Raw genomic sequence first — 18,018 nt, forward strand, 5'->3', positions numbered from 1 at the left:
TGAAATTCATACATTTGAACTGTGGAGGAAAGAATCAATAAGTACGGAATGAACATCGTAGTTATGTACGCAACTTAAGCAGTTGCAAAATAAAAGGCTGGAAAGAATGCAGACTTGAACGGGATTCGAACCCATGACCTCTGCGTTACTAGTGAAGTGCTCTACCAATTGATCTATCAAGCCAACTGGGAGGTGGTCATTTTGTGTGTAAACATGGCCTGATTTATCTGACCTTTTTTATTTTTAGCATCAGTATTTGTAGATCTCATCCCTATGAATCGGCTGATTATCAAAGCTATCGGTGAGGTCACAAATGGCACAAGATTAGTGGCACGGGAGTCGTGTATTTTCTCCAAAGCAGAATGCGTTACCTCTCGCGCACAAAGGTGGTCAATCTTTGTTTGTGCGACACTTGAAAAGGGGCCTATATTCAGTAATTCATGTAAAATATGGAAGATTTGTTAGGAGTAATATTTCTTACTCCAATAATTTCAAGAGCTCAGTTGTAATAAGGTATTCGGTTCATACTTCATGTTAGCCGCACCATTTAATGTTTCTTATCTTTTTATTCCAGGTTTCAAGGTCGTCTCACAAATATTACAAATTTAATTTCATAGATATTTGGTCAAAATGTATTTTACAGGTTATAAACAATAATAATAACAATAATCTTTTGCTACATTTATAGCGACAGCACGAGCAGTGGTACTGCGTTCGTATCCATATTTTTTCATATTTATCTTGATCGTCGATCATTTAAGCTTTACAAAGGCCATCTGTACATATAAAATATTCAACGTCCGTCCCAATATCATTCTCTCTTAGATAGATACAGTCGAAGCCTCCCTCAAGGATGGTCCATAAATATCACTCTATGTCTGTAGACTGTTCCAAGATATCAAGATATCAAGGGAAACGCGGAGGGTGTTTACTTTCATAAAGTCGAAATTTCTTGTCTAATTTATACAGAGCAGTGACCAAAATCAGAGTAACGTAGCCCAGTGACCACTTAAACAACGAGTACTACACTTAAGTTTGAGAGATGAATAGTACAAAGACGGACAGAGTGCAGATTCTATTCATTCCTTGGTGTGTACCTTGAATTGCCAGTATTCCATTCAACTTAAATGTGACCACAGTTTACTGAATTTAAGCTGTGTGACTTTAACGTTTGACTTTGTGATGGAAATTCTTAAAGGTGATCGTTCAAAAGAAAGCTACTGAGTGACGCCTTCCTCTGATTGTATGCTGTACAATGCTGCTCTGTCCTTTCACTGTCCTTTGAGTCTGTGGATGAAATCCTTAACATGGTGCGACCATTCAGTTGAAAGTTATTGAGCAGTATTTCCTTGTGAATGTGGTGTTGTTTGTTGTGTTATACAAACAGGTTTCTACCTTTTGAGTCTGTGGTCAGTTACCGAGTAAATTGTAGGGGGATAATTCTGCTGAAAATTGAACTAAAGAGAAAATAAAACGTTCTCGTGGTGTAAAATGTCGTTCAATTTCATACAACTGGCGATACAAGTATATTTTATGGAAATTTGTCAAATCTATACTTAATCGACTATCAAGATCTAATCAAGACCGAGTTCAATAAAAAAAAAAAGTTTAATTTCTTTTCTTTGTCCACCGCGTTTCCCTTGTACCTGGAACAGACCAGAGGTTGTCTACTATTCTTTGCGTGATTAAGATCAGAAAACTAAAGGCCCGTTGTAATACTGGCCGAGTCAAATTTCATTCTAATCGCTATTGTAATGAGCTATACATGCAGCTAAATACAAATATCCCGAGACCTTTCACTGCCAGAGCCAAACCTTGTGTCATGTTAAGTGGAGAAAATGACTTTTGCGTCTGATTCGCTACAGATCTTTAGGTGTTCTTTGCAGTAGTTAGCCCTTTTTGTTTCTTGATATGTTGCAAAAGGGCTCTTTCTTCACTTTAGGTGAGAACTAGTTCTGGCAATGAAAGGGACTTTAAAGCCTGACCGAACAGGCGGCTTAGAAAACTCATCGTCGTCCTAACAAATATGCAGCCTGATTACCAGGGACTGTTGTAAAAGCTATGAAAGAGGTCAAGATTGGGAGGATCTTCAAAGTGATTCATAGGCAAACCGTACAGAGAGGTGTGTGTTTTTTTGAACCCTGTAGAGCTCACAGTGAATACTGTTCGACACCAGGCCTCTGGCCGTGTGCTCATATGAAACACATCATCGTTAAAACATAGCGAAGTAGTTAGTAGACACATGCAGTGTCCAGGTCCCACTCGGCTTGGTAGCAGCTCGCTGTTGGGGTGACGTAATGCTGTTGTGGGAAGGGTGGCTTGGGGTAAGAATCCTTCGGCATTGGAAGAAGTTGCTGACTTGCGTGCGGGCTCACAGGTTTGGGTTCTCTGCACTCTGGCTTGATGTAAGGTTTTTGTGAATCGGGGAAGGCCATACTGAATAGGGCCTCGGGACTGCACACGAATTTATACACATAACGCTCTCCTGCCACTTTCTGCATAATTCCTTTTTCGTAATAATAGCGCAGGGAGCGGCTGAGTTTATCGTAGTTCATGGCCGGCCGATTCTTTTGAATGCCCCATCTACGTGCCACCTCTTCAGGATCAATGAGTTTGAACTCCATACCACGCCCTGTCCAAGCGATAAACGAGGAACATTCAGGCTCGTCTAAGAGGGCCACTAGAAACTGCCAGAGCTGTAATGAGCCCCTCCTTTGGAAGGCCCTGGGTTCTGGGTAGGTCACACCGTTTGGTACTTTAAATTCAGGAGCTGAAAGATAGACAACAGGAACGTGGTTTAGTATGAACATGGTTTCTTGCAACTATTTTCAGGGAGACTTGAATACTGATTTCAATTTACTTGCGATATAACCGAATAAGATACCTCTGGTTGCTTCGGAAATTGAAGTTATACTCGACATTCGATTTTCGATTACCGGTATTCAAGCGGCTCAGAGACTCATACGCAGGATCGAAAGAAAATCCGTAGAGAGAAGCAATCCGCTAAGGAGGTCAACGTCTAAATTTGTCGACTGAGTTTTCAAGAATTTTCACTTTAAAAAGTATTGTTTGAACTTTATAACATCCCCTACTAATCAAAAAGCTATAGCCACCCTGCGTGTACAGGATGATAATAAACATGACAAAATACTGATCAGCCCGCTCGGTACTGAGCTTTCACTAAGTGAGCGCACTTCACAATTTCATCCGGTCAATAGACGCAAACGTTACAGCTCCCTTGCACAGTATTATTAACAGGAAATCATCTCCAGATAGCTTTCACTTTAATGGTTATGGCTTAAAATTTCCTCCACAGCATCAAAACATGGAATCACTATGTACAACATGATCAAAAGCTCAATAAACGGTTCTGCTAAATGGTCAAGTTTATAATCTCTTTTACTGACTAAAAAGTTACAAACTGCACTTCAAAAAAATTAATGCTTGATAGCTTTTATTTGAATGACTGTCAGAGTTGAGGATTTCCTCGGCGGCTGAAATTGTTAGAACTTCCTCGACAGCGTAATGAGAAATATGGCAGAAGAATACTACGGGATATATATAGACTTTATTTGAATGACCATAATTTAGGATTTTAATTAAAGACACAAAATAAAGAATTGCATCGAGTTTAGCTAGGGCGAAGAAGGAAATTGGGCACTGTAGTACTGAGGGCAAGGTATTTTCTCGGCCGTTAATATCTTGATATTAAAAGTCTAGGTTTGCCTGAGATGTATAAGAGTTGAAAGAGGAAAAAATTCAGATTACGATCAAGGAAAGTTTGAGTTTATATAAAATCTTATATTACGCAACATTGGGGGGATTATCAAGGCCTGAAGATGACAGGTCACGCGCGGATTTTGACAAAGGAAGTAGAAACTCGTGCAAACAACAAATATCAAACAAGCTAAAGTCCCATTCATCAGACAGATTTCTGCGCCAGACGCAGACTTGAACAAACAGGAGCGTGGTATTTTTGTCATATTGACGCACATCAGTTGTTCTCAGTAAAATTTGCCTTGAACGGCAAGGGCAGATGTAGAGGAAGTTGAAAATATAGGCACATGCATCTGAAAAGGTTGACCCGGTTGTATTCATTTGTAAATATTGTAGCTGCATCTGTTAGGTATAGATCGCTTTGGGCAAATATTATATTTGTTGTCTATGTTTTGTCGATTTCTCTGCCCACATGCAAAATTGCAAGCAGTTTTTAACAAAGTAGAAAATGGCTTGGCCGCGCTGAATTCATTTGTAAATATTTTAACTGCTTGCTTATCGCCTTATCTAGATGTTCGTAGAGATCGTGCGTAATGGCTATTTTGCACAAATACGATTATTCCTTCTTTTCAGTTGTCGATCTAGCAATGGCAAATAAAATTATGTGAAACTTATTGAGATCACGTACCTATGTCTGTGGATGAATTCTCAAAAAAATCGTAGACTACTTTTTGACTGGCTAGTTTGAATTGATTTTTGTTGCTGAAATGTAACCTCCCGTTGCAGAGCGTTATATTTTGTCGTAAAATTTATGTTTACTGCTCAAACAGTGATCTAATTATTTCCCAGTGCGAGTTTAGGAGAAATCAAGTAAACCTGACATGGTAAAATGTTAAAAAATTTAGCTTGTAGTCGTCAAATTTGCTCTTTCAAAGTAAAACATTGTGAAGTCAAAAAAAAAAAAAAAAAAAAAAAATTAATAATAATAAATAAATAAATAAAAAATAAGAAAAAAAAAGCATTAACTGTGAATATATGAAACATCATATATGTGAACTTCGGGTGAAAGATTGAAAGACGAGGAAGGCATCGCAGTTATGCACTCAACTTGAACAGTTTTGAGAAAGCCTGAAAAGAATTGAACGGGATTCTGCTATGAAGCCCACAGGGAGCTGCTCATTGTGTGAGTTCGGTAAAACATTAAACCGTGAAGGATGAATAAATTAGAGTGAATATCTGAAAATTCATATGATATTTCATTTCATATATTCAAACGCAGTTATTCATTCTCCACGAGTTTATTACGAACTACAGCACAAAATGACCAGCTCACAAGCTCATGGATTCGATTCCCGTTCAAGCCTGAACTTTTTTCAGGCTTTCTTTTTGTAACCACTCAAGTTGGTTACATAACTGCGAAAGTCTTCAGTGACTTTAAACCAAAAGAACATCGACAAAAGGCACTGAAAATAAAGCTTTTTTTGTATTCGCTCACGGAGAATATCAACAAATAAATTAATTTAAGCAACATGAACTGAATTTTAATTTTGCATTCATTGAGAAGGGAAACTGAACAAGTTCTGCATACTTCAACTCATTTCTTTTTCCTTTTTTTATTCTTGAGTTGTCCAATTTTTACTTAGGGGAAAAGTAGTGCCCAATAAAAGCATTTTCTAATTTCGCGCATATAAAATGGAGTCAAAAATATTAGTTGGTCGGGTACAATACATGGGCAAAATGAGAATTCTCATAAATTGCAACTAACAGCTGTCTGGCACACTAAAAAATTCAAAACAAATGTGAACAGAGAAAAGCCATGTGTATGTGAATTAGAAGGAGCTTCTTATTTAAAGAAATACGACGACGACCCGATTAATTATCAGAAAACACCATTAGTTACCAGACTGACAAAGCGTACAGAGATATGAAATAGCTCTTCTAACTTCTATTGATATTCAAAACACTTTCAGTCGATTAAGAATCTTCAGGATAGCAGATGACGCATTTGTATGGCCGTAAGAACGCTCTGTTTGCATAATGTAATGAGTTCGTGATTTTTGTTCCGATCAGCTCATCCCGTGTTGATTTCAAGCAACGTAGAGTTTTTTGTCAAATTGGTTGCGTTGCGTGTGGCGCAATTTAACGTTCGGTGGGTGATCCTTAGGAAAACGTTTGCGTTTTACTTTTTAATTAAGTTACAAAACGAAAATAACAAATAAAAGATCGAAATTAATCTTGCGACGTGCAAAGTTCCCTTAACTGAATACAAATCAAATGAGTTTGACATTTGTCACGACTTGAGAGCAGTTTGGCGTCATCTTGTTTGGTTTTGCGAAAAGTAATTTATCTTGTAATTATTCAAAAAACAGAGCACAGACCCGATGTCTTCCAAAAAAGAACCGAATCTGATTAAAAAGACATTGAATTTCCCACTGATTTTTGAACAAAAACGTATTCACACAAAATCGACTTGATTTTTTGTTTATTGTCTATTTTCGCTGTTTCAAGTGGAGTATAACATCCGGGTCTTTGAAATGCGCGAGCACACCCATTTTCAAGCTCGTCTGACATCTTGTTTAGCGATCAAAACATTCACCTCTTGCAGGGAAAGTTGTCTTTTTGTAGAATATTTATGCCTTAATGGGCAACGAAACTTCCTGGAATTAATTGATGATATAAAATCGAAAAGGAGGCGAATTTTCGTCCAATTTAAGCAATTAAATCTTAGCGGCTACTTGGACTTTCTCAAAGCCACATTCTTAGGGCAAAAATTACAAGCCAAAAAGAATGGTTAAGGAAAGATTAGAGTGTAGCCTTTATCCGGAAAACGGTTTCTTCATTTAATGACAGTGTAATGACAAAGTGTTTGATAAATATCTCATGCGTCGCTTTGAATTTGCGTTTGGACGCTTGCTGGTTCACGAACGCAAATCAAAATAGCGCCTGTAATTAGTGCAGCAAAAAGATAGCGAGGTCGCTTTTAAGATGTGCCTCATATCGCTTGTTATTATCATGAAATATGGGATTTTGTCAGACTTTACTGGCTTATCATTAAATATCAGTTTAGAGTAGGAATCAACACCTTGAAAAGGTTGCTGTCTACAAAAACTGCAAATGAACGGCAAGCTAGCTGTTTTTTTTAGAAACCTGCGCTAGGATCGGCGTTCGCTTTTTTGTTTAATTTTATCCAAGCGTTAGTCTTGCGACAGGTGCAATGCAACGAGTCGATGTCTTTTTTCTTCTCTAATTTTTGACATGGCGTTATTATTGAGGAATACAGATCCTGCATGGAAAGCTCCGTGTGATATGAGTAATATATGGTTTACTGATTGAAGCAGCGATGTATTAATCGTATAAATTTCACCAGCTAGTTTCTTCCGCTTGCTCAAGTAGTTGCGCAAACATTTTTCAGTGTACGTTGATGTTCAGTTTGGTGTCGTGTATAAAAATAAAAGCGAGCGAAAAATCCACAACATGTGTTTCGTTTGACTTGAAAAAACGAAAAACAAAAAAACGCTGGACTAACAAACTCTAATCCCCGCATCGGATGTAGAAATCTCACGGCAATCCAATATACATCGAACCCTTCGAAAAATATAGCAATCAATACTAAGGAAAAGGAAAAAAAATATAGATTCTTGCATTTCAACTCACCGTCTCTATAACTTGGCTTGTGCTCTTTGAAGTCCACATATTTGTGATATCTGTCAGCGTATGGCAATGGTTCGTCATAAAACGAATGCGCATTTGGGTCGTAAACAGCAGCTACGAAAAAACACACAAAAAAAAACAAAAAATAATATTCAGTTACGAGCGCAGTTTACAACATTATTTTCCAATAATTCAATTTTGCACTAAGACAAAGATCACATGGAATGTTTTTGCATCAAAATAACAAGATCGTTGCCTTTTAAATGCCTTAAAATTAATAAAACAGCCATAAAGTGCGAACATGTTTTTCTAACCGAATTTTTGAATGGAAGCCATTTTAATGTCGCGGCGAGGCTTGTGGCAGGTTCAACAACAGCTAAGATAAATGAAACATTTTCTTAAACGGCGGACACCTATTATCATAGCTTCTAGTAAGCACAGGTTGAACGCTGTTTTGTAACGTATTATGTCCGGTCATATTTTAGCGCAAATAAAAGACAAAATGGTTAAGTCCTTAAAGGCCGCGTTTTGGTGAAAAGAGCGACCGGGTATCGTGAGGCTGTTAGGAAGCGAATCTGCTATCATTTGCTAAACTTTTCATATTAAATATCACTTTGTCACTCGTATTATAATATTTTTCATGCGAAACGGATTTAACATTACGTACGTCCGTTCGATAACAGAAACGTTTAAACAGGAAAGAAAAAGGCAGGCCTTGTCGCCTTGGAGCTGTAAATCGTTCAGGAATCTTGGCCAAATATTGCCGGCTCCAGAAAACGATTTCAAATAAGCTCGGATTAAAAACTCTTTCAGCTCGCTGGCTTGAAATTGAAAAGGCACAGATTAAACAAAAGCTTCAAGATTGTGGTGCCTCCAATCTTTTTCTTTTTTTTAAAACGCAACTAGAAATTAACCCGTTTCCCGTTTTCGGAGTGTTTTAAAGTATAGACTCTTAAATCCCTGATCGTTTCCGCCCTTTCTTGTTGACATATCGCTTCCCGTTTACCACAGTAAATATCCTGTCTTCGGTATAAATTGAGGCTTCTCTTCCTCTTTATCCCAATATTCTAGTGTATTTGAGAGACCTTGAACACTTTTTCTGTTCGCTTTCTGGTTCAAGCGCCGAATTAGCGACCAGCGAAGACACTGCACAAGCTCTCGCAACCCCGTTTCTCTAAAGGCGATTCAGCCGTCAAAACAATGTTGTAGTCGTTTTCGACGACATTAATGGCTGTTTTGGAGGGATATCTACAAAAGAATATCAGTTCGTGGGAGAGCTGCAATTATTCAGACTCTTGTGAGTAGGAAACATTGTGTTACGAAAGTGTAAAGATCAAGAAAAACTGCTACAAAGGGAACAAAGAAAACTTTACTTGTACAGTCCAAGCATACAAAATACTACTGCACTAAACGAGAGTCTCACAGCACGTTCGATTATTAACCACACAAGCCCGTAAAATTGCCTTGAAATTGTTTTGGAAAGGAATTATAAGGGCTTTTATTTTATAACTAGCAGGATCAGCGAGGCTTCATTTCGGGTGGATGCATGAAACGTGCTCCAAAGCGCAGGTGATTTCGAAATACGCCTCGAGGGTTTCGTTCATTTTTTGGACTGCACGCTCCTCTCAAGTTTGAGAGATTATGAATCTCAGTGTAAAGATATATTGACAGCGCTTTGTGTGCATGGGTTTCTTTCTTGTACATTAAAGTCACGTTTGATTAACAGCTTCATGAGACATTTTCAACTTTTCATATCGCGGCGAGTGCTGTGAAAGGACAAATTCAATTGACACTTTTTCTGAAACCTTCATTTGATTGAGTTGTGTTTTAAGTGTTTCTCCTAGCTATGATCAAGCCAAACTACCTAGTTATGTAATTAACAGAAAGAAAGGAAGTGAAATTCACATAAACAGCGACAAAGCGCTAGAATTTATCGATTTGTGAGTCGTTCCACTGTTTACAATTTTTTCGTAATCTGTACAAAAAAATATACATCTTGGCGTCTTTGATGGTTTCTTTCGTTTTACTAAAGCCTAAAAGGTCACAAACATACCCAACGATTTGTATTCAAAATTCAACACACCCTGTTTTATTTGTAGAATAAAAATTAGCAGAGTAAAGACCGAAAGAGTTTTTATTTTATTCACTCCGGCTCAATAAATGCTCTTTTTTGCGACCTACGAGCTCCTAATAAAGAATAAATCTCTTCTCTCTCATTTTAGCGCAATTGGGATATTAAAAGGTCATGCATAACACTTTTACAACTAATTTTCTGCCGGTAAGAGAAGAAGGGTTTTGTGCTTTTTGAATAGATAGTCAGAAGGAAGAGACCCTAAAACGATTAATCAGGCGAAATTTAGCCCATTCAGGGCGAAATACACCTGCGCTGCAATTGTGAATTTAAACGACGGTCTTGGACGAAGCAAATTAAATTACCTTTGACAATGCCGGGTAAATGGCTCTCAAAAACTAAACTAATTTTAAAAAGTTTGGAAAAGGCCTATCATGTTTTACCGTGCTCCGAGGCTTAAAATGTCCTAGTGAATGTACGGCTGTCAAGGTATAATTTAATTACAGAAATACAAAATGCAAACAATGAGATCTTGGCTTGTGTGAAATCTGAGAACTAAACTGCGATTGAAACAGTGCGAGGCAAATGAATATAAGAAACAGCAAGGATTGGAAAATTAAGCTGAGTTTGATCTCAGATGTAAACTACAGGATCTCCCTAAGATCTTTTGAAAATGTTTTACCTCAATTAGCGAGTATTTTTTTTGTTAAGAATTTTAAGTGGGGGAAAAACAGCATAACTCGCACAAAACAACAACATGCACACACACACACACACACACATACAAAAAAGAGGCTAGAAAAATACTTTGGTCGTGGAAATGAACTATGAAAAATGTAAAATGTCAAAATAGAATAAGATATTGCTTGAGGGAGAGAGAAAGCATCTGGCTTCGGGCTGTCATAGTTCATACGTGTTTGCCAAGGAAAATATTAAAGTGATGCAGCAATCAGCGTAAGAACATCTGCCTTGCAAATTTGAGATATTGTGTTCAGTTCACTCCATAACAATTAAAATTAATTTCAACATTTTCTATCATAAAATCAAAGCGTTATGAATATTCATCATGTGTGGGCTATCAAACTGTCTAATTAGAATGAAAAACAATTCGCCGAGTGCTATTTCACAATGGAAAAAAAAATTCACCTTCACTTGAAGAAGATTGTAAGTTATAGCATTCGGCCTGTTGATGAGCTTGATGGTGAAACGACGCCAGGCTCTGTAAGCGCTCTGAAAAGGGAAAATAAAATAAAATAAGTGACAAAGCCGCAAACAATTTCAATGCAGCGCAGGCCATTTGTGGGTGCTTTCAGGACAAAAACATATATACTTTATCAAAGCGCCAAAACAAAAGCGCAAAGCTTAAAAAGTTTACATGCTCGTTTGTATGTCATCTAACAGTTTGGAGAAAACAAGTGAGCAACACAGCGCGGGTTTTTAGGATTTCTCTCGCTCAACACGTGACATTTCATGTACCGCTGCTAATCTAGCCAGGAATTGAAGACGAAAAACTGTAATAATTGCTGTAAAAGATAGCAGAAAAGGGCTTATTAAAAAATAACTTTCACTCTTCATCTAAATTTCATTCCTAAATGAGTGCAAAAGAATTGAGTGGCTACAGGAGGCCGTGGATTTCAAAATGTCTTTACGTTTGTCAGTGGGAGAAAAAATCAAATAAAAATGTGATACAACACAACAAAGTGTTTCTTTCAACAAGTGTACATTTCAAGTGAGGAAAAAATTAAATTAACGCTGAAAAATACAAGCCTTGATTTTATTACCTCCTGGAAAGTGATCGACATAGAAGACGAAAATTTGTTACGAATTAAATAGGGGAACTCGAAAGGAAAAAGAAAATCTACCACGAATGACGGAGAAAAAAAAGATGCAATCAAAAGCGAAAGCTTGAAGATTTAGCTTCTTTTTCTAAGCGTATTTGATAGCTTACCTTGTTCGTATGGGTTTTCGCACGTCGTGTAGTCGATGGGTTCTTGCTTGATGGAAGCGTAATTTGTCGGTGGTGAAGATTCGAAAGGTGCGCTGTCATATGCTGCAGCGAGTTGTCTATATCCCTTCATGCAGTGAAAAGTTGAAGGCTGTGTTGGGCAGGTGTAAACTAGAGGAGAACTGCTTGAAGCATGGCTTTCGCTCATCATTCTCATGTATGTAGAGCTATCGCTTCCCTTATCCATCTTATTTGGTTGTTTGAGTGTTGTTCGCCGGTGTTGGTCTGGGTCTTGACAGGCGCGCTCCCTCGGTTCAGGCTTAATCTGTATGGCATAGCTACCTACAAAACGAGGAAAAATATACCTCTAGACAAAAATGCCTATTCATTTTCAAAACAAAACTAACGTTATGAATGGCCTAAACAAAAAAGAATGCCTTATTTACATAATGAAAAATGGGATGGGGGTTGAGCAGGGAAAACAACCGAAATACACAACTTTTGTTGCGAAAATAATACACCAGGCTTTGTATTGTGAACGCAAAATCATGCCTCACCACAAAACAAGGAAAAAACTGTTATTTAACTTCATTTTACGCAAACAGAGACCTGAAAAATATTCATGGATATTTAGGGCCATTTATCGGCGCGGATCGTTTGAAGCGGTTTTTTAGTGACTTTTCTCCAGTTAGATCGAGGCTCCAAATTTATGAGTATCGTCACATTACTGCGGTCGCTTAAAGTCATAAATAAATCAAGCCCGGGGCAAGAATTTAGGCAAGATTGTGAAAGAGCTTGTCATCAGAGATAACACTAATTGCACTAGTGTTTCACTGGTTAGAGTTCGAATGCATAGCACGTGTTTACTGACAAAATTCTAACGTTAATTAAAATTAACGTTCCCCTAACAACTCCAAGAAGATGCTGTGAGAAAATGTTCTCGAGCTTTTTGAGTCTAGGGCCACCGGAACACTTGTCCAAGTAGAATATTAAGGTAGTTTTCTATTATTTGGTCTCATACCTGTTGCTTACTGGAAAACGTACAATTAATTTCGTTCGAATTTTTTTTGGTTTATACAACAATTTTTCGTTTGACATTTACCTTCGGTCTTTGTATTCGTCGAGCTACCTTCGATTTCTGGGACAAACTGTTCATCTGTCGCACTTGCCTGGTAAGGCCGCGCTGTGAAAAGCCACACACAAAAAGAAAATTAAACGTATTGCCTCTGAAATCTAAGTTTAATGAATTCGACGCTTTTTCATCAATTATTCAGTATGTTTCATGCTCTAAGTTAATAAAATTATCTCTAAGTCGCCGCAAACTTCACATTTAAAACTTAGTTACATTACCTTCTATCATCCAGTGTTCCTGCATTTGGCAGAGGTCTTGAAACAATTCTAGTAGAGAAAAATAAATCGCAGAAGATTACGTTTAATTAAGAAATTTTCTCAACCCACAGAAAACATCAAAAATGTAATGCGAGTTTCATAAACGAAACGCTGTGTTTCATTACCTTGTGAGTCTAAAGATAGATTTTCACCCTGACCGCGATTTCGCTCTGCAGGACTACAGGACTTGCGTTCAAGGTAAGCGGATCGTGAAGAAAGCTGCCAAGAGTAAATTCAAACATTATATTACCGAAGTGAGGAAATGTCAAAGCGTTCTCGAGCAGTGAGGAAAAAGAAAATGTGTTTTACCTGTGGGTACATGTGAGGAACCTCTTGATCATAAGGTGAATCGAACTGGTACATTCTAGTCTCGATGTGTAAGTTACACACCGTGCGAGCGAAGATTTTTCGTTGCTGTTTCCAGTCAACTGAACCGGCTTTGTATTTTGCCACTTAAAACTAATAAAACACCAACGAAATAAAAACTAAAAAAAACACGAATGGCCCGCTGGTATGAATTAATTTGGATGTCGTAGTAAGTAGTGGCAACTCAAGCTACAACCGTCTCAGTTGTATTATTTGGCCGGCTTTGTCATATTCACACAAGATCATAGTTGTATTTTTTAGCTGTCCGCTTTTGATCAAATCTTTCATTTATAGCGAACGAGCTCGCCATTGGCTTACCAATTTAGCCCTTTTGATGTGTGATTGGTCATTTGCAAGTAGCAATTCAGCGAGTGTCAATTTCTGTCTATTGACCAATCAAAACAATGAAAACAATTAGTCTCATTTGGCACACGTTAGTTGTCGCGGCGAGTTGGCGAGCGCGTGCCTACTTTGTCATTCTGGTATACATCTAATAACATCATATTCAACAATGATCTCTCATACACTATAAAAGCCACCAAGGGTCATAGAAGAGAAAATAACGTGGACGGCGAAGCGCGAATAACTCTCCTCCGGTTACAACGCGAGTTAAGTTCTTGGTTGGTTCTAGACGTAAGATTACAAAAAGACAAAATTCAAATACCTGTTTACTTTGATCTTTTTGGCGAAAATACGAGATGCGTGCGATTTAATTTACAGGTCCGTCCCTTGGGAGGTACCCTAGGGAGGCGAGTACACGAAAAGTTTCAAAGACAAGTAAAGTGGGATTTCCCATCATTTAGCACACTGAATACGCGATCCTGATGAGAGCTGATTTTAATGCTCTTGCTGAAAAGAGGATAAGCTTTAAAACAAAAAGACCCGTGGAAACCGAACATCAAGCTCGCTAATTGGCATTGTGTGACGAGAAAATGAGTTAGCATTTTATTGTTCGCGCGAAAATACAGGTGACGGCTGAATTTAGTTAGTTTTTCATCAATTCTCAAAAAAAAAAAAAAAAAATCTTTCCAAACTCGACGATTAAATTAGCAAACAAACTTTGTCTATTTCGATAATTTCTTGCGACACTTAAAGGAACGAATTTTTTATCAAAAATACTTTTTAAATGGCCCTGGCCTTAAAATTTTCCCAATTTATCTCTGTATTAAATGATTTTCTGAAAGCTCGAGAGCTCTTGCTGTTCACTGGAGGTTTTTTCCCACGCCTTAATACGAATTCATAAGGACCGAAACCCAATTTTTTTGCACAAATTCTCTCAAAATTCGACATTTTCAACTGCTTGGCAAACGTATTGCCCAGCTTTCTATCGGCAAAGTGGCACCTATTTCCGGGTATTGCATATGCCCCAATGTTGTTTGAGAAACCTATCAGAGCGGTATTGAAGTTTAGTCATTCCCTTGTAGATGCTACATTTAGCGGCCTGTTTCGCCATTATCATCCCCCTTGCCAGTTTGATTGAGTTTTTCATCAAGGTTTGTTTGACTCTGTGTGTGACGTTGTGGTACTTTTGTTTGTACTGGAATAACCTACGCTTCACATGTACGCAAGCAAAGCCTTTCGAAAACTAAAACACAACGCCACGTTAATGAAACTGACAAATGCACGCTTAGATGCGTCAGCCGCCCTCTAGGTTCTCACGTCACGCATATTAGCGGAAAATTTCTGATGAAAAGAGCGCTGTCACGTATTAAACAAGACACGCGGCGAGGGAAAACTGCGAATTTTGCCGAGGAAATAAAAATAATAACGATTTTAAAAGGGTTTCAGTGTTATTGGTTATCAATATTCGAAAGAGCGAAAAGTTGTTATCAACACAAGCTGCAAATGATCAATTTTTCAATAAATAAAACACAATCGGGGAACTATAGAACAGGGGTTAATATGCACAAAATGGGAATTTGGAAAACAAAAATAATCACATCATTTGATATTTCCTACAAAACTTACTGCCTCCTAAGTTAAAAGGTTGGGAATTGATATGCTGTGTGTGATCTAACTGAATTGCGGTTTACTCACTCTGTTTGAAAACACACCGGCCTACTTAAAAACACGATAGATGAATTTGTGTTAAGCTGCAGAAAATGTTCGCGGAATAAAACCTAATCTCCCTATTTCTTCTTTTTTCCTTTGATGAACGAAATAGTCTTTTTGTAATAAAAAGAGAAATAAGTGTTAAACGGTTCGTCTTTAGTTCGAGCGACTTGAATAACATGCCAGCTTATTCCTGCTTTCCTTACACCTTTGGTAAACAAGCATTTCGCAGGATGATCTAATGAGGCTCTGTTTTGGGAGTCGCTGTTAGTGGTTAGATGTGATGTGGTACCGATTTAACTCGCTATCATTTAGAAGCTCGACTACTGGCAAACGCCACCTGACCTGGCTGATAATAAAACATTAGAAATTCAGTCGCCGAGAGCTGTGAAAATTTTGAAGGACAGCAGCTGCATTTTGAGTTTACCTTTTGATTCTTTTTACAATATCTCTAATAAGGCCTTGGCTTTGTTTCGACAAAATAAACGAAAATTATGAACACACTCCCTCACTTTATCTCCTCGCTCTCATTCACTATGTTTTTTCGAATCGCAAACCCGAATTTCGTAATTACAACTCGAATTTGCTAGTAAAAACTTCCTTTTTGCCGGCATGTTTGGTGACTGCTTATGTAGTAGGAGTTAATTTTATTCACAAATTTAATTTATTGAAGGGTTTTTCTATAGCAATTGTTGTTTTTACGGCAGAAAGCCTAAATGTTTACTTCTTTGCGTTCGAATTGCTGCCGCGAAAAAACAGCATGGCGACACTTAGGTCTTGTTTTTCTATTCAACAGAAAATAACATTTTTTCCTTAGTTGCCGCAAAATTTGACATGAAACGAAAGTTCCCTGGTCAAGTGTAAAATGTTTGCTTATATTACAATCCCAGAAGAAAGACAGATTCGACACTTTCACTCAAATGAAACCATCAACCAAGATTTCTTCGCTCGCTTCAAAAGTTTTCGCACTTCGAAAACAATAAGAATCATTTGCGATTTCCACTTGTCAAAACTAAAACGAAACAGCTTCGTCGTAAAACGAAAAATGATAGAAAGCCTATTCTTTCGGGGGGATTGGGGAAGTAGAAAAGATAATGGCTAGCTTCACAAGTTAGCGAAAACACACACCGCGACAAAAGCACGATCATGCCAGTTATGTTACACCTGTTGTGATATGTACTGCGCACGCGCCATTGTCATCGAAAACAAATTGCTACCTCCTGAGGTCGGCATTGTGTTTTTTCTTAGAGTCTTTTCATTCCTCAAAGATTTTCTTTCAAAAGAACAGACGAAAAGAAATTTCTATAACATCTAGCCTTGTTTTGACCACATAAACTTATCACACGCAGACTTAAGGAAGCCCTGTTTTGAAAATTATCCAGATTAAGAACATTAGAATATTTAATTAAATTATATTTAATTTATTTAATTTATTTTGACACAATTGCTTTGTCTCGTAAGTAATCTATAACTTTTCTTCGCTGCGCTATAATGAAACTCGACCAATTGATTTGTTAGTTTTAGGTCTCTTTCTAATGGAAAATGGCCTCGGTCTTGTTTTCGATATAATTTACATGCAACGAAAAACTCTAGGAACGCCACAGTTTGACCACACTTTGAGCGACACATTGTGTGGAGTATTAAAGCGCTTCAATACGCACACCTCACGCGCTGTTATAGCTAGATGCTGTATATGACAGAACTTTCCGGAATTTTGATGGGATCTCAATTGCTGTTTGTTCTAGAGAAAAAAATAAGAGCAGACGTAAAACCGGGTTAAATTACTTAAACTGTAAGGGCGTACATTTGATGCGATCTTAGCTATATCCAAGCGTTAGCTTTCACCCAACGTTGACATGTCCATTTCAAGTAGCATTTAACGGGCTTACCTGCTTCCGGCACGAGAAAGGGTTCTTTAGTAGTTTAGTTTATACAATTCTCGTGAGCGATTTCAAAAAAGAGCCGTTTTCTCTTAAGGCACTAAATAAATCGTGAACTCGTTGGCTCTGAGGCGAATTCAAAGGTTTTCTTCTGACCACGCTTACCCAATACGCACGGTAAATTGTCCCTTTGAAACTCAAGCGAAATGGATCGCATATATTTTAATTCATTCACGTGGGCCTACTCAGGCAATCAGCTGCGTAGTGAAATTAGTAATATGCATTTAGAGATGAAGTTATTAGTTAAAAATCCGTGTAATTGAGGAGATATAGAGTTTCCATGGCCTAGGTGCACTTTAACAATAAAACCTATTTTTCTTTTTTAAGATCTTTTGAGCGTGTCATTGGAAAAGATAATTTCGATCTCAAATCAAAGGATGAAAATTCTTCTGAGGATTTAATACCCTATAAAAAAATTCTCATTTTTCTCGAGGGCAGGTTTTATCATTTATTTTATTTGCGCTACCATTCATACTTGATTTGATATTTCAGTTAAAAGAGGGACAAAAAGAAAACTATTAAGCAGTCACGATTTCTCTATCAATCGCTTTTTTTGCGGCGCGCCCATGACATTGTAACGTGTCAGCCTTAAATTATATTTTGTTTTGTTTTTCTCGGTAGCGCGAGTAGAATTATTTCTCAATCAGAACCAACTGGATTAATAAGGCACAAGCAATTAAACGTTTGTTTATGAGGCTGAATTGACAAAATGAAAAATCGGGTATTGCCTTATATTACGCGTCTAAACATTACAAAGCTTTGTTTCGGGGCATTTATATCCACCCCTTTTAACGCCTTTGGTTCATCTGACCACAAATCGAATGTTTGCGTCCTGATTTAAGGGCCCAATAAAGCTCCATAAGAACATAAAACTAGATATAAGATAA

At 37.7% G+C, this 18,018-nt stretch overlaps 1 protein-coding gene across 4 annotated transcripts; it reads right to left on the bottom strand.

Annotated features, from left to right (window-relative positions):
* Positions 1-546: 546 nt before the first annotated feature.
* Positions 547-17,254, bottom strand: LOC146455303 (ETS translocation variant 1-like). Of its 4 annotated transcripts, XM_085094477.1 has the most exons (9): positions 17,081-17,254; positions 16,855-16,932; positions 12,899-12,992; positions 12,735-12,782; positions 12,487-12,567; positions 11,388-11,726; positions 10,586-10,669; positions 7,372-7,482; positions 547-2,770 (listed from the first exon to the last, which is right to left on the bottom strand). In XM_085094477.1, exons 4-9 carry the CDS (start codon positions 12,757-12,759, stop codon positions 2,232-2,234), a joined length of 1,179 nt encoding a protein of 392 aa, XP_084950603.1. In that variant the 5' UTR covers positions 12,760-12,782; positions 12,899-12,992; positions 16,855-16,932; positions 17,081-17,254; the 3' UTR covers positions 547-2,231. The 4 variants fall into 4 exon arrangements, with proteins under 4 accessions (XP_084950603.1, XP_084950601.1, XP_084950602.1 ...); XM_085094475.1 differs by lacking the exons at positions 16,855-16,932; positions 17,081-17,254 and adding an exon at positions 13,083-14,173; XM_085094476.1 differs by lacking the exons at positions 12,487-12,567; positions 16,855-16,932; positions 17,081-17,254 and adding an exon at positions 13,083-14,180.
* Positions 17,255-18,018: the final 764 nt, after the last annotated feature.

This window comes from Pavona decussata, unplaced genomic scaffold (genome assembly GCF_977016875.1).
Source record: "Pavona decussata unplaced genomic scaffold, jaPavDecu1.1 SCAFFOLD_280, whole genome shotgun sequence".
Lineage (NCBI taxonomy): Eukaryota > Metazoa > Cnidaria > Anthozoa > Scleractinia > Agariciidae > Pavona > Pavona decussata.